At 49.8% G+C, this 12,657-nt stretch overlaps 1 protein-coding gene across 1 annotated transcript in view; it reads right to left on the bottom strand.

Moving 5' to 3' along the window:
• The window catches only part of COL5A1 (collagen type V alpha 1 chain), a 126,997-nt gene that overhangs the window by 56,797 nt on the left and 57,543 nt on the right, over positions 1-12,657 (bottom strand). Inside the window, 7 exon segments of the mRNA XM_064394141.1 lie at positions 2,046-2,108; positions 2,312-2,353; positions 6,283-6,339; positions 6,615-6,767; positions 9,643-9,891; positions 10,006-10,152; positions 11,803-11,934. Coding sequence (XP_064250211.1) covers positions 2,046-2,108; positions 2,312-2,353; positions 6,283-6,339; positions 6,615-6,767; positions 9,643-9,891; positions 10,006-10,152; positions 11,803-11,934 — 843 coding nt within the window.

Below are 12,657 nucleotides of genomic sequence, written 5' to 3'. Positions count from 1 at the left end.
GCATTTTTTGCAGTGCTCTGAAATGCCACGCTGAGAGCAAAGCCTGGGGTGGCATTGCCATGGAATGGCTCAGCTGGAACCTGGGGGTGTTTGTGTGGGACCCACGGTGCTGAGCCTCAGCGTTCACCAAGTGTCTCCCTCTCCCTGCTTATTTCTCAGCCCTGGTCAGAAAATTACACAACAGGAGATGTTTCTTGCAGTTTTGGGGGTCTCCTACTTAAGGGAGTGGCTGGAAGCACTCAGAAGCCAAACCAGGATTTTTAGGGATGCTGCTGCATTTCTGAGGGGCAGAGCTGTGCTCAGGGGAGTATTTCCCTTGGGATTCAACGACTGATGGTTTTGGAAGGTGAAGATATTTTGTGATGAGCCTTCCCCCGAGCTGTGCTGCCCCCCCAGAGCACCCAGACACCCAAATTTCCAAACAAGCCCCGGGGTGGGTGAGGGAGCTGCAGTTTGCTCTAATGCTGCAGCTCACCCCCTTCAAAACAACACATTTTCCCACTTCCTTCCTCCCAGCCTGGAGCCCCCATGGAACAGCTCTCTGCTCTCCTCAGTGCCATATTTCCTTCTTCCCACTGCTCCAGGAAAGCTGCCTAAGTCATCCCAAAGCATCCTGAGCCCTCTGGAACCTCCCACTGCCAGGCTGCTCCTCAGCTCTGCTGCTGACACAAACTCCTCTGTGCCTCCTGATCGTGGAAAGATGCTTTAAATAAACAAAGCTCTTTCTTTTTTTACAATGAATAAACCAGAGCTAAATGAGTGTTGGCCAATATTAAGAGAGCTGACTATTGTTGGGCTATTAATTCATTGCACCTGCCTGACAGGAGATCAAAAAAAATCTCTTTATCAGATGTAGGCAGAGGGAATGCTTCTCACTGTACACAGGGAAGGGTCATGTAAATTCATGAGCTCCACTCTCAGGGTTAATAATAAACAGATTAAACGAGGAGCTGCTCTAATTGAAAAGGAGGGTTTTAATACAGTTGCAGCTCCTGCGAGTTCATCACTCTGTCTGCACCCTGTGCTGGGTTACACTCTGTTCTGGACACTGGCAGGAGCAGCCTGTGCTGGAATGCAAATGATTCCTCTCGCTGGGGACACAGTGCTGCTGCTGGGCTTTGCAGGGCTGCTCCACAGGAGCTTGGCCAGCAAATATCTGCATCTGCCTGGACAGGTGACAGAAGGAGTGTCCCTGTCCCCAGGGCCAGCATCCAGCCTGCCAGGAATGCAGGAGGAGAAGGGAGAGCTGGGCATCACACCATGGAGACAAGCAAGACAGGGATGAAAGGGAGAAACAGCACCCTGGAAATATTCAGAAGCCAAATGAGGATTTTTAGAGCTTGCCCTGGACAACTGAGAGATGCAAACCAATAAAGGGGTGAGGCCACAAGATAAAAAAGCACACTGGAAATACTCAGAAGGCAAATAAGGATTTTTGGGGCTCACCCTGGACCACTGAGAGACACAAAGCACGCCCAGCTCACCCACCCTCTGCGAATCCAGCTGCAGAGCTCCCTGTGCCGGGCAGCAGTGCAGTGCCACAAGGGTTAAGCCAGGCCTAGGAGCCCCCAGGGCTGAGCCTGGATTGATTCTGTGCTGGCAGGCAGAGATCGATGGAGCACAGGCAGGGCTCCTCGTCCTCAATCATGTCCCAGGCACCAGAAATGTGATTTCTGCTCCATCAGTAAATACAGCAGCAGTGCAAAGCAGGGGAGGGTGTTCCCAGCACTGCTCCAGGGGAAAAGGGGCAGTGCAGCAGCCACAGGGCTCCAGCCAAGCCCCGGGGACCAAGGAGGCAACAAAGAGCCTGACCTAAAACAAACACAGTGCCCAAGCTGGGGACAGTGCCATGGGAATGCCCAGCACCTCAGGAATCTGCATCCCACCAGAACTCCTCTGGGAGCTGCTCCCACAGGATGAACGGGATTTTAACAGGATTTTAACAGGATTTTAATAGGATTTTAAGGCTCCAGGGATAGCCCACAGCCCCATTCTGCCCACACCAACCCAGCCAAAACTCCAGCAAAGAGGAGAAAACCACTCACCCTCTCCCCTGGGTCTCCCATCAACCCCACGGGTCCAGTTGGTCCTGGAGGTCCTGGAAGGCCCTGGAAGAGAAAAGGGGGGGGGGAAAAAACCTTAGCCACGAAACTGTGTTATTATTTGTAGCAGATTTCTACAAGCAGCAGGAAAAGCTTTCGAGCTCTCTGTTTATTTTTGCACCACAAAATCCACCCCAAAGCTCTCCCCGTGCACGTGTGTGGCAGATGGGAGCAACAGAGCCCGGGGACAGGGGGAAAATGCCACTTACTGCTGGGCCTTCGGGACCAGGGGGGCCTTCCACCAGCATTCCCTGAGCAAGAGGAAGGAAAAAAAGGGATTAGACACATGCTCAAAGTCATTTTGTCCACAGGGAAATGCCCAGTGCAAGATCTGTTATTAAATATTTCAGCTCTTGCTGCTGCATGGAGACATCCCAGAGCTGGGGGGTTTGCACTCCCTCTGGATGACTTCTCCCAGAGGTGCAGAGGATCATGGAAAAGCCAAATAATGTGTATTTAAATCCCACAGGCCAGCCCTTGCTCGCAGCATCAGCCCCAGCACAGCATCACCTTCCCCAGCATCACCTTCCCCTTCTCCCTTTGCTCAGAGCCAGGGAAAAGCAAATCCTGGACTTGCTCCAGGTGCTGGAGCTTGAGGAAAAAGCTGTTCCTAGCCCTAAAGAGCTCAACAAGAAGTTAGCAATCAAGTTGCAAGGTGGTTTTTAAGTGATTTTTTTCCAGCAGACTGCACGCTGTGATTTCCTCTGTGAACGTAGGAAATCACTGTGTGGGAAAAATTCTGGGATATTGTTACTCCAACCTCTTCAATCTAAATATTTTGTCATCACTTCAGATCACATCTATCATGCACTCAGGAAAATTAAGGTTTGGGTTTGTTTTTTTTTTTCCCTCATGAGTATGCAAGAAGCAGGAAAGAAACCTCCCAATCCACCTGGAAAATGCTTCCCAGAAGGATCAGGGTAATGGTTTGGGAAGAGCTCTGTTCCTTTTGTCTGGATCAGGGATAAAGCAGCTCAGGTGGTCAGCAATCCCCAGCTCACCTGTGGCTAACAGGACATTTTTCCTAAGGGATGAACTCATAAAAATCTGTGGATGAGCAGTTGGCTCCATGCAGGAGCTGCTTTGGGGTCACCCTAAACTCTTCTCAGGCTCTGGTGCCAAAAGCCTCAGCTGACCCCACTCCAACCGAGCTGAACGAATCTGAAATGTCTGCAGGAAAATCCAGGCATTCCTGCCCCAAAAAAACCACATTCCCTAAACCCAGAGCAGCAAAAAATAACCTAAAGCAGCCTGCCATGACCCAGCCCTGCTTCCATCAGGGGTTCTGCACCAAAAAATGAGTGGGCAGCTCTGTTCTCTGCCTTTCCTGGTGCCCACATTCATTACCACGACATTCCAAATCTCAGAGAGGATCTGGCTCCCACTGCAGCTGGATGTGAGAGGGGAAATTTGCTGCTGCCACCACAGGAGAGGCTCTGCAGCTCCTGACTAGGGAGGAATTCAGGTCATGGTTATGTTCATTGCAGCTTCAGCCACGGAAAGATTTCACTGGGTGGGAATTAGGGGTGAATTCCACACGCCTGTCCTCCAGGGTGCAGGGAAACCCCAGAGATCCCAGCACGGGGACACCCCAAAATGATGGATTTTGGATGGATCTTCTTGAGATCCCAGCACAGGGACACCCCAAAATGATGGATTTTGTGTCAATCTTCTTGAGATCCCAGCACATGGACACCCCAGAATCCATCCCAGCATACAGACACCCCAAATGATGGATTTTGGATGGATCTTCTTGAGATCCCAGCACAGGGACACCCCAGAATGCATCCCAGCATACAGACACTCCAAAATTATGGATTTTGGATGGATCTTCTTGAGATCTCAGCATATGGACACCCCAAAACCCATCCTTGTTGAGATCCCAGCACATGGACACCCCAGAATCCATCCTCCTTGAGATCCCAGCATATGAACACCCCAAAACCCATCCTTGTTGACTTCTCACCATATGAACAACCCAAACCTCATCCTTGTTGAGATCCCAGCACATGGGCACCCCAAAATCCATCCTTTTTGGAGACCAGTGATGGCACACTCTGGTGTGACAGGTTCTGAAGCAGAAATTAATCAGAGTGCAGAGAATCCCAGCCCACACAGGAGGATTTTGGGGTGCTGCTGTGAGCACACACAGCACCAAGGCTCTGCTCCCCAGGACGCTCCTCCCCAGGGGGAAGGGTCAGGGATAATTGGCCCATTTGGGATGCAAACATCCTTGGCACCTTCCCATATTTATCTGCTGGTTTATGTCGAGCTGGGGCCTTGGGGACATCTGGAGATTCTCCTTGGCAGGAAACTTCCCATGTTTCCATGGATTGTTCACCAATGGGAGCCATGGAAACGTGGCAGGGTTTTAGGGACAGCAGCAGTGGGGTGATCCCACTGAGGGGGACAAGCCAACCGTGGATTTGGGATTGTCCCAGGGGAAAACAGGGCAAGGGTTCCACTTCAGACACCACCCACAAGTGAAGCCAACATCCCAAAATCAGCCCAAAATCCTGTTGCAGTTCAGACGTGCTGAGCAAACCCTCTCTAAAGGGGAGCACTGGGGTCCCCCCAAAAGGACAGAGGGCTCTGAGGAGGTGCCAGAGGCCTGATGACCCCACAGCTGGGATATTTGGGATCCCTGCATCCCTCCTCTCCATCCCTCCTGCCCCTGCCCTGCCCTGCTGCCTCCAGCAAGTGTCAGCACAGAGCAAGGATTGAAGGACAGCGGGGTTTGAAAGGGAAGGAGTAAAAATCCAGCAGAATCCAACTTTGTGCTTGGGTTTTATTTCCCTTCTCCTGCAGCTCCCATCAAAAACTGGGAAAAAAAAGAGCTAAAGAGCGCAGCAAATCTGAATTTCCCTGCTCAAGAGGAGCTGCACGGAGAGGCACAAGGCAGCATTTGGTCTTGTTTACTTTCTGGCAAAAGCCATCCATGCTGCAGTGTTTTGAAATAGCAAAGGCGGCCAAATTCTTTCTGGATGATTAAACTTAACTATTTTGTTCGCTTTGTAGCTTTTCAGGCTGGGTTTCTGCCATCATCTTTGTGGGGTCTGGCTGCCCCCCTTCCCCTCCTGCCCCTCTGATAAGGAAATTGCTGGCTCCTCCTTTTGTTTGCAGAGTGAGAGACCCAGAAAGGAAGAGAAGGAAGGAAAGGTCACAAATGTTTTTACAAGGGACTCAACTGGAGTTTTGAAACCACGCTACTGCACCCTGACTTCTGCATGGCTCCCCTCCCCAGCACCTGCAGAAATTTCAGGTGAAAGAGGAAAAGGAGGAAAAATAAAAAGGGAAAGAACGGCTTCAGGATGGTGGGAAGTGCTGCTGCAGGGCTGGGTGCTGTGCTGGCCCTCTGCCAGGGAAAAGGAGGTTAATTGAGCTGCTGAGGGTGTGCAGGCAGCAGGGGCTCAGCCCTGGGGACCGGGCTGGGGCAGGTGGGTGCGAGGAGCTGATCCCCAATTCCAGCCTGGGAGGAGCAGGAATGGGGTACCCGGGCATCCTGGCACACAGAGAGGGGAAAAATGGGGATTAACCAAGAGTCTCTTGTTCTGCTCACAGGAACCCCTGAGCCAGCCCCACCACGAGGCTCCTTCCCCACCTCGGGGTGCTGGGCTGGGCACCCACAGCTTTTGCAGAATGCACACACGGCTTGGAATTGTTCTTTAGAAGGAAAATCAACCTCAAAATCAGGCCAGAAACACAAAGGAAGAGGGTTCCACAAAGGAAAAGCCGGTGGGACTGTGGAGCTGGTGCAGGAGCAAACCTCTCCACAGCTTTGTGCAGGGATTTATTTTATATCTCTTTTATTGCCACAGGGATACAATTATTCCCATTGGTGGCCCAATTTAAGCCAGCCCCAGGCTGGGATTTCAGGGCAGGACACGACCTGGATGCTCCCAAACTCCTGAGGGATGAGAGCTGCCCCCTGCCTAACGCTTCAGCCCCAGGTTTTATTTTGCTAAATGAGAGATTTCATGGGAATTCTTGCACTTCCTTCATGATTTAGGTCACTCCGTGAAGCTTAAAAAATTATATAATTACAGTGGTTTAGATTGAATGAACAGGGAATTCTTTCATGGGAAGTTTTCCTCCCAGCTGCCCCACTGAAAACAAATTCTCTGTGCCTTTTTCCTTGTGGGATAAAACCAACAAAACCCCCAACTCAGGCACTCCTTACCGGCTCAATGATGGCAGGTTCCCCCTTCTGCCCCTTCTCACCCCGGGGGCCACCGATCTGTGGGACACAGGGAAACACAAAGCCACACAGTCAGAGAGGACATTGCCATCATCATCATCATCATCACCATCATCATCATCACCAATCCCAGCAGGAACTGGAGATCCTGGCACAATCCTGCTTGAGATTCCTGCAGGAAAGACCCAAGGCAGCTCCTCCTTGTTTATATACAAGCTGCAGGTGGGTGAATCCTGCACTGATTCTGCTCTAAGTTATGGAAGGACCAACATTTTGAAGCAGAATTTTGCAGGATGGAGCAGAAAGCCTCTCACCCCTTCGTAGATGGTGTCCTGGTTGGCTGGCATGCCGGGGCCGATGTCGGGAGAGGCCGTCCGGTCGTAATAATTGTCATAATAATTCCCATCATATTCCTTTATGGTTTCCTCAGTGAAATCTTTATCCAGGTCATCCCCTCCTTGAGCAGCCTGGAGAGGAAAGAGCAGCAACGGGTCAGGGCTGGAGTTCTCTCCTAGCTGGACATGCTGGAATATTAATATGTTGTTAGAATTTTGTAAAATGAGGATGCTTTATAATAACAGTGACAAGGGAGAAGATCTGTGGAGAAGTTAAATTCTGGAATTTTTAAGTCTCCAGTGACTTCTCCAACAGCAGGAAGACAGATGGGAGAAGCTTCATGTCAAATACACACTCTGGCTTTCCCTGGGATTTCTTCACTGATCCCCAGTAAAACACTGAGAGTAGAAAAGTTGGAGTGAGGAAAACACAACACAGCACAAAGCTCGTGTCAGGAGGATCCTGCAAACTGCAAATGCCTGAAGAAGGAGGTAATGGAAGTTTCAAGCTCCAAATCCTCCTCATCCCTCACAGCCCTGGTGCTGGAGACCCTGGATTATCAAGGCCAAGGAGTCCCACATCCGCTCCCAGATTTCAGATGCACACCAAACCCACGATGTGTCACTGTCAGTGTCCAATTACAGCAGGAAATGTGGAAAAACCCAAGTTCACTTCTGTGAAAGCCTCCTGTTTGTTTAGTCTGGGATCCAATCTGCTCCTGGGCTCATCCAAGGAGCACAAGTTGTTACAAATCTGATGTCTCAATCCCTGAATCCTCTCAGAATCCTTTCAGATGCCACGGAGCACAGCAAGGACATCCAGACAAGGCTCAGAGTTTCCTTGCTGCTCTCCATATCCCCGTGCTCCCAGCAGCCTGGCAGGCACAGGCCTTTGGCACCCCTCGCTCTGAGCAGCCCTGCAAGGAACAACATGTGCTGCTGAGATTTATTTGGTTTCTTTCCTATCCAGGTAATGACCAAAATAGTCCAGAAATTGAATTATTTCCAGTGCTTCCTAGAGAAATAGCTCCTGACTACTACGAATTCAAAGTCACTTCAGTGTCATCACAACTTCCAGACTTCTTTCTCTGCCAAAACTGCTCAGAACTCGTAAACATGAACATCTGGGTCTAAACTCAGGAGGTTTTAAACTAAGATTAAGCCTAGGACTAAGGTAATCACCACCCCACCTTCTCTTACCTCTGCAAACAGCAACTGGCCTTGGCAGAAATTATAGTTTGGCAATTATTTAATTAGAAAACTTGGAAAAGTCAGGATTGTTTTTCCTTTGGGCTGGTTCAAATGGATCTGTTACTATCACACTCCCCCTTTTATCCTGGCTGAAATATTTCACCTGGTTTGGCACTTTGAAACCTTAAAACTCTAATCTAAAAAATTCTCATCTGCCTCTAAGGGTTTGGAGATAACAGCAAATTGCATGAAATGAATATCAAAAATGTCTGGTTTGATATTTTAATTGAGGTCCTCAGGTCTATTTGCATGGAAAGACGATATTTGGAATAAGTGGTCAGTTCCCTGCCTGAGCTTTCCTCCTCTATTTCCTTTGCTTAACAACTAAAGTGGCCCTTGAAGCCTCTTCCTTCTCCTTCTACTTTTTTTTTTATTTAAGGCCCCTCTATCCAATCTTTAATTCCTCTCTCTTAGAAAGTCCAAGCTTGGCCAAAGATTTCTGGCTCTTGGTCAGGAAATGGAAAACCTTCCCATCCATGGGTTCCTTCACGTTGTCTCCCTCAATTCCTGGAGCCTTTTCCTTTTCTCCCTGTGCATCATTTTGGGCTCTCCAACCTCCTCCACCCCATTTTGGCTGGACTGGATCTCCCCCTGCCCTTGGATCTGCACCTGTCTCGCTCCAGCTGCTCAGATCTTTGCTTGGACCCTTTCCCTGACACCTTTTCCCTCAAATTTCCACCTCCAGGGATCCTGGCCAACTTCTGCTGTCTCTTTTGCCAGCCTTGAATTGTGACAGCCCCACAACAAATGATTCTCCATTGGAGGAAGCACCCCTAAGCTCTTCCTGGGAATGAGGACGGGATTTGGAAGCATTACAGAAACGTGGAATTCTGTGGGCTGGAAGGACTTTAAAACTGGATGAGTTTGGGCATGGGCAGGGACATCTTCCACTAGAGCAGGTTGCTCAGAGAACAATTCCATGTTATCCCACAATTCCCTTGCTGCTGCTCCTGGATAATGAAGAATTTGCCCATTTTGCCCATTTTTTGTCATTATTTCCTTGCTCCATGTCCTCCACAGCATCCAGCTCCCCAAAAAATTCATCTCAGTCTCACCAACATTCATTACGCTATTTCAGCATCAAATAATAAGTAAGAACTGGGCAAGTCTTAAGCACAGGAGAGTCTTGAGTGCAGCATTTCAGCTGGAGGATATTGAAGTGTGGGGAGATGAAAGTTCAATATTCCAGCAGAAAAAGCTGTGGGGTCTGGGCTGATCCCAGCTCTGAGCAGATCCATGCACAGAATAAAGGAGTTCACACCAGGTGGATGCAGCAGTTTTGGAATCAAGGCTTTGTCCCAGTGTTGAAATGGTTTTTTCTTAAAAAAAAAGACAAACTGAAAAACATAAAAATGCTTTTCAGTGGAAATGGCAAAATGAAAAATATTGATGTTCTCCAGCAAATAAACATTTTAAGGATTTATATTAATAACTTTGGGATAAAAGGCTTTTACTGAGATTTTAACAGCAACCCTCATTTCTCTTTTTGTCAGACAACCACTTCACCCGAGGAAATGCAGATGTCAATATGAGCAGCTTTTTCCAGGGGAATAATCCTTAACTAAATTCTAAATATCTGCGTTCCCCACCCTGAAAAATCTGGAGTGAAAACATTTTCCAAGAAACTTCCTCTCCCTGCAGCTGCCTGCACCACTTATGGATTTACCAGCTGGCTGCTCCTGTCTCCTTTGCTTCCAGGGCTATGAAACAGCAGAATTAATTGAAAAAAAAATTAAAATTAATGAATTAAAATTACATCAGTCTCATTGTAGGTGACGACAGTGCTCGTGGGGAGTTCAGCTTCCACTGCATTTTCAGTGAGGCCACCCTGGGGATCGATTTCCTCGTTGTAGTTGATATCTTCATAGGGCATGGGGGTAAAATACTCCTCGTTGATGGTCTCGTAGTTGTACTCATCAACCAGGGGATCTTCCACTGCTCCGTCCTCCTTGGGCTGCTTCCCGGGGTTCCCTCTCTCAGGGGGTGCTGTGGGAGCTGGATAATCCTGTCACACGTGGGAAATAAAACACCACGATCAGAGGAACAAAATCATTCTGCGTCATCCTCCCCTTTTCCAAAAGCTCGGCACCTACACCCCTGCCAGGACCCGCCTCGGTACCTCCTTGGTTTCGGGTTTCTCTCCAGCAGCCACCTCAGGAGGGCTGGGTTTGGTGGTGGGGGCTTCTGGTTTGACAGCTTCATCCACGTCCTCGTAGTAGGGGTACTCGTAGTAGTAAGTGTCACCTTCTCCCTCCCCGTCCGTGTACTGCAAGGAGAGGAGGAGAAGCAGGAAATGAGGGGGGAGCACCCAGCGTGTCCCTGCCAGCTCCTTTGGACATCACAGCTCCACACTGCAAGTTTAGATGGGATATTTGGGAGAAATTCCTCCCTGGGAAGGTGGGGAACCCTTGGAATGGGTCACCCAGAGCAGCTGGGACTGCTCCATGACAGGATGTGGAGCAACCTGGGATCGCGGAATGCGACCCTGCCCTGGCAAGGGTTGGAATCTGATAGGTTTTAAGATCCCTCCAACCCAAACCAGTGACTCTATGATATTTTTTTAACCCTGGATTGCTGAAACCTCCCAGATCTGCCACACCTGACCCTCTGAGAGAGGGGCAGAGAGCCCTCACACCCCACGGCTGCTCCGGAACCGTTTCTGCCCTCAGAGCATCCCTGTGACTGCCCAGCCACCCCAGGCCTGCAGGCCTTGGAGAAGCAGATCCTTGCAACCTTTCCCACAAGGCGTCAGTCATCCTTCAGCAAGAAACCCAAACAAAGCATCCAAGTCTTCAGCAAGAAACCCAAACAAAGGCTGGTTCCAGGCGGGCACGGCCCCGCTCCTCGCCAGCCCAGCTCTCCCTGGCAGCGGCCGCCGGAGCGTGGAGGAGTTATTCCTACATGGAGCAACACAGCCCTGGGACAAGCCAGCTCTTGTTGGACTGCTGGCTCCAAAAGAGGAGTTTTATTTTCCTGCTGCCACAGATTTCCACCAAAGTGCTGTTTTATTTGTCTTATTTATTGTTTCTCCAGAAGCGCTGGCGGAGCGGTCGCGGCGCTTCCCTGGGGCTGCGCCTCACCGTGAGCATCCCAAAGCCCTGCTTAGGTGCTGGATTAATTTAATCCCAAAGATAAACTGGCAGGGCTGATGGCATTACTGGTTCGTGGGGATTCCCTGACCCTGCAGGTCTGGGCTCAGCTGAAAGCAAATCAGCCCAAGAGAGTGGCTCAGGATGCCAGACAGCAACGGTAGCGAGCTGAGAGCTCTTAAAAAGGGCAAAATTCATTTGATGCTCATTAAATTCAGCCACACCCAGACATTTCTGATTGGGCAGCAAACATACAAATGCGTCCTGCACCAGCCTTTTTTATTGTGTTTCCTTTTTTTTAAGGAAAAGGCCTGGGGTGAATCCTTCATACACAAATTATTGGGCACAGCAGCTCCTAGGGATGACTTGGGAGCATTTCTGCCAAAATGAGATTCAAAGCAAATCCAGGGGAAAAATGGTTCTCCCTCCTTTAACACCTGTTGTTTCACAGAATATTGAGAAAGGACTGTTTAATCCTTTTACAAGTCCAACAGCATAACTGGAAATTTAGAAACAGGTGCTGGTCTGGACAGGACTGGAGCTGCCAGGGAAGATCAATAACCCACACTTGGCTCACGTTGTCTCTCCTGTGTTTCTGAGCTCCAAGAGGATGTTCCTTTCCGTCTCTGGAAATGGAAGGAGCTCAGAAAGAAGGGAAACTCCCAAGAGCCAAACCCAGAACCTGCAAATCCTCAAAACAATCTCTGTCTTGGACTTTGGAGACGAGTCGCGGGGAAGCTGAGAGGGAGGACGGAACCACGTGTTTTCAAGGGTGAAATAAACCCAAATATTGGTGATTACACCCCAAACCATCCCCACAGACTCACGTATTCATCCTGGTTGGGGTCCTGGGACTGGGGGGAGTCGGGGATGGCGGTGTCACAGTCGGGGCTGTAGTGCTCACAGTACTCCAGGGCTGCCCGCGGGTCCGCCACGATCAGGAGCTGCTGGATGTCACCCTGCAGGGAGGGGAGCACAGAGGGTCAGGGATGGCTGGTGCTCGTGGAGGCAGCAAACAAAGCCAGAAACACAAAGAAATGGAAAGCAAGACACGTGGCAGGGCCACCTTCCTGAGATGGGCACATCTCCTGAGATGAGCCAGAGGAAAAGCTCCAAGTCCAGGGAGCAGCTGCTTCTCCTGGGCTGCTCCACGAGGTGTGAACCCACTGTGCTTCATCCCCAGCCCCAAATCCACCTCCCCAAAAGATAAATCACCCAGTACAACAGCACTGACAGCCCCAAGCAAGCAAAGTGCAGGAAAAATAAAAACAAAAGGGCTTTGTACTCCCCAAATCAGCAATATAATATAATATATCAGCAATATAATCAGCAATATAACCACCTGGTCCTGTGCAGGGCTGCAGAGTCACCCTGGCCAGTCCCAAAAGCTGCTTATTGGCCTCAAAACTTCTCTGCTTCTCCCACCCCACCAGCTGGTCTCACATCACCCCCTTTTTTTACATCTTGACTCACCTCGATGCTCCACCCACAACAGACACAGCGAGAGATTAGAAATGCATCTGATAAACCCAGAAAAGAGCCAAAAGGAAGCTTTTTTATACTAAAAACCAGGTGCAGAGGAAGCTCATTAGGCACCAGGGCTGGTTAATGGAGCAGCTGCTCCCTGAAGCCCGACACAGCCACAGCCAGAAGGTCAGAGCAGAAATTGCTCTTGAGTTTCC

The sequence above is a fragment of the Passer domesticus genome, chromosome 18 (genome assembly GCF_036417665.1).
Source record: "Passer domesticus isolate bPasDom1 chromosome 18, bPasDom1.hap1, whole genome shotgun sequence".
Taxonomy (NCBI): Eukaryota; Metazoa; Chordata; class Aves; order Passeriformes; family Passeridae; genus Passer; species Passer domesticus.
This window is presented reverse-complemented; position numbering and strand designations above follow the sequence as displayed.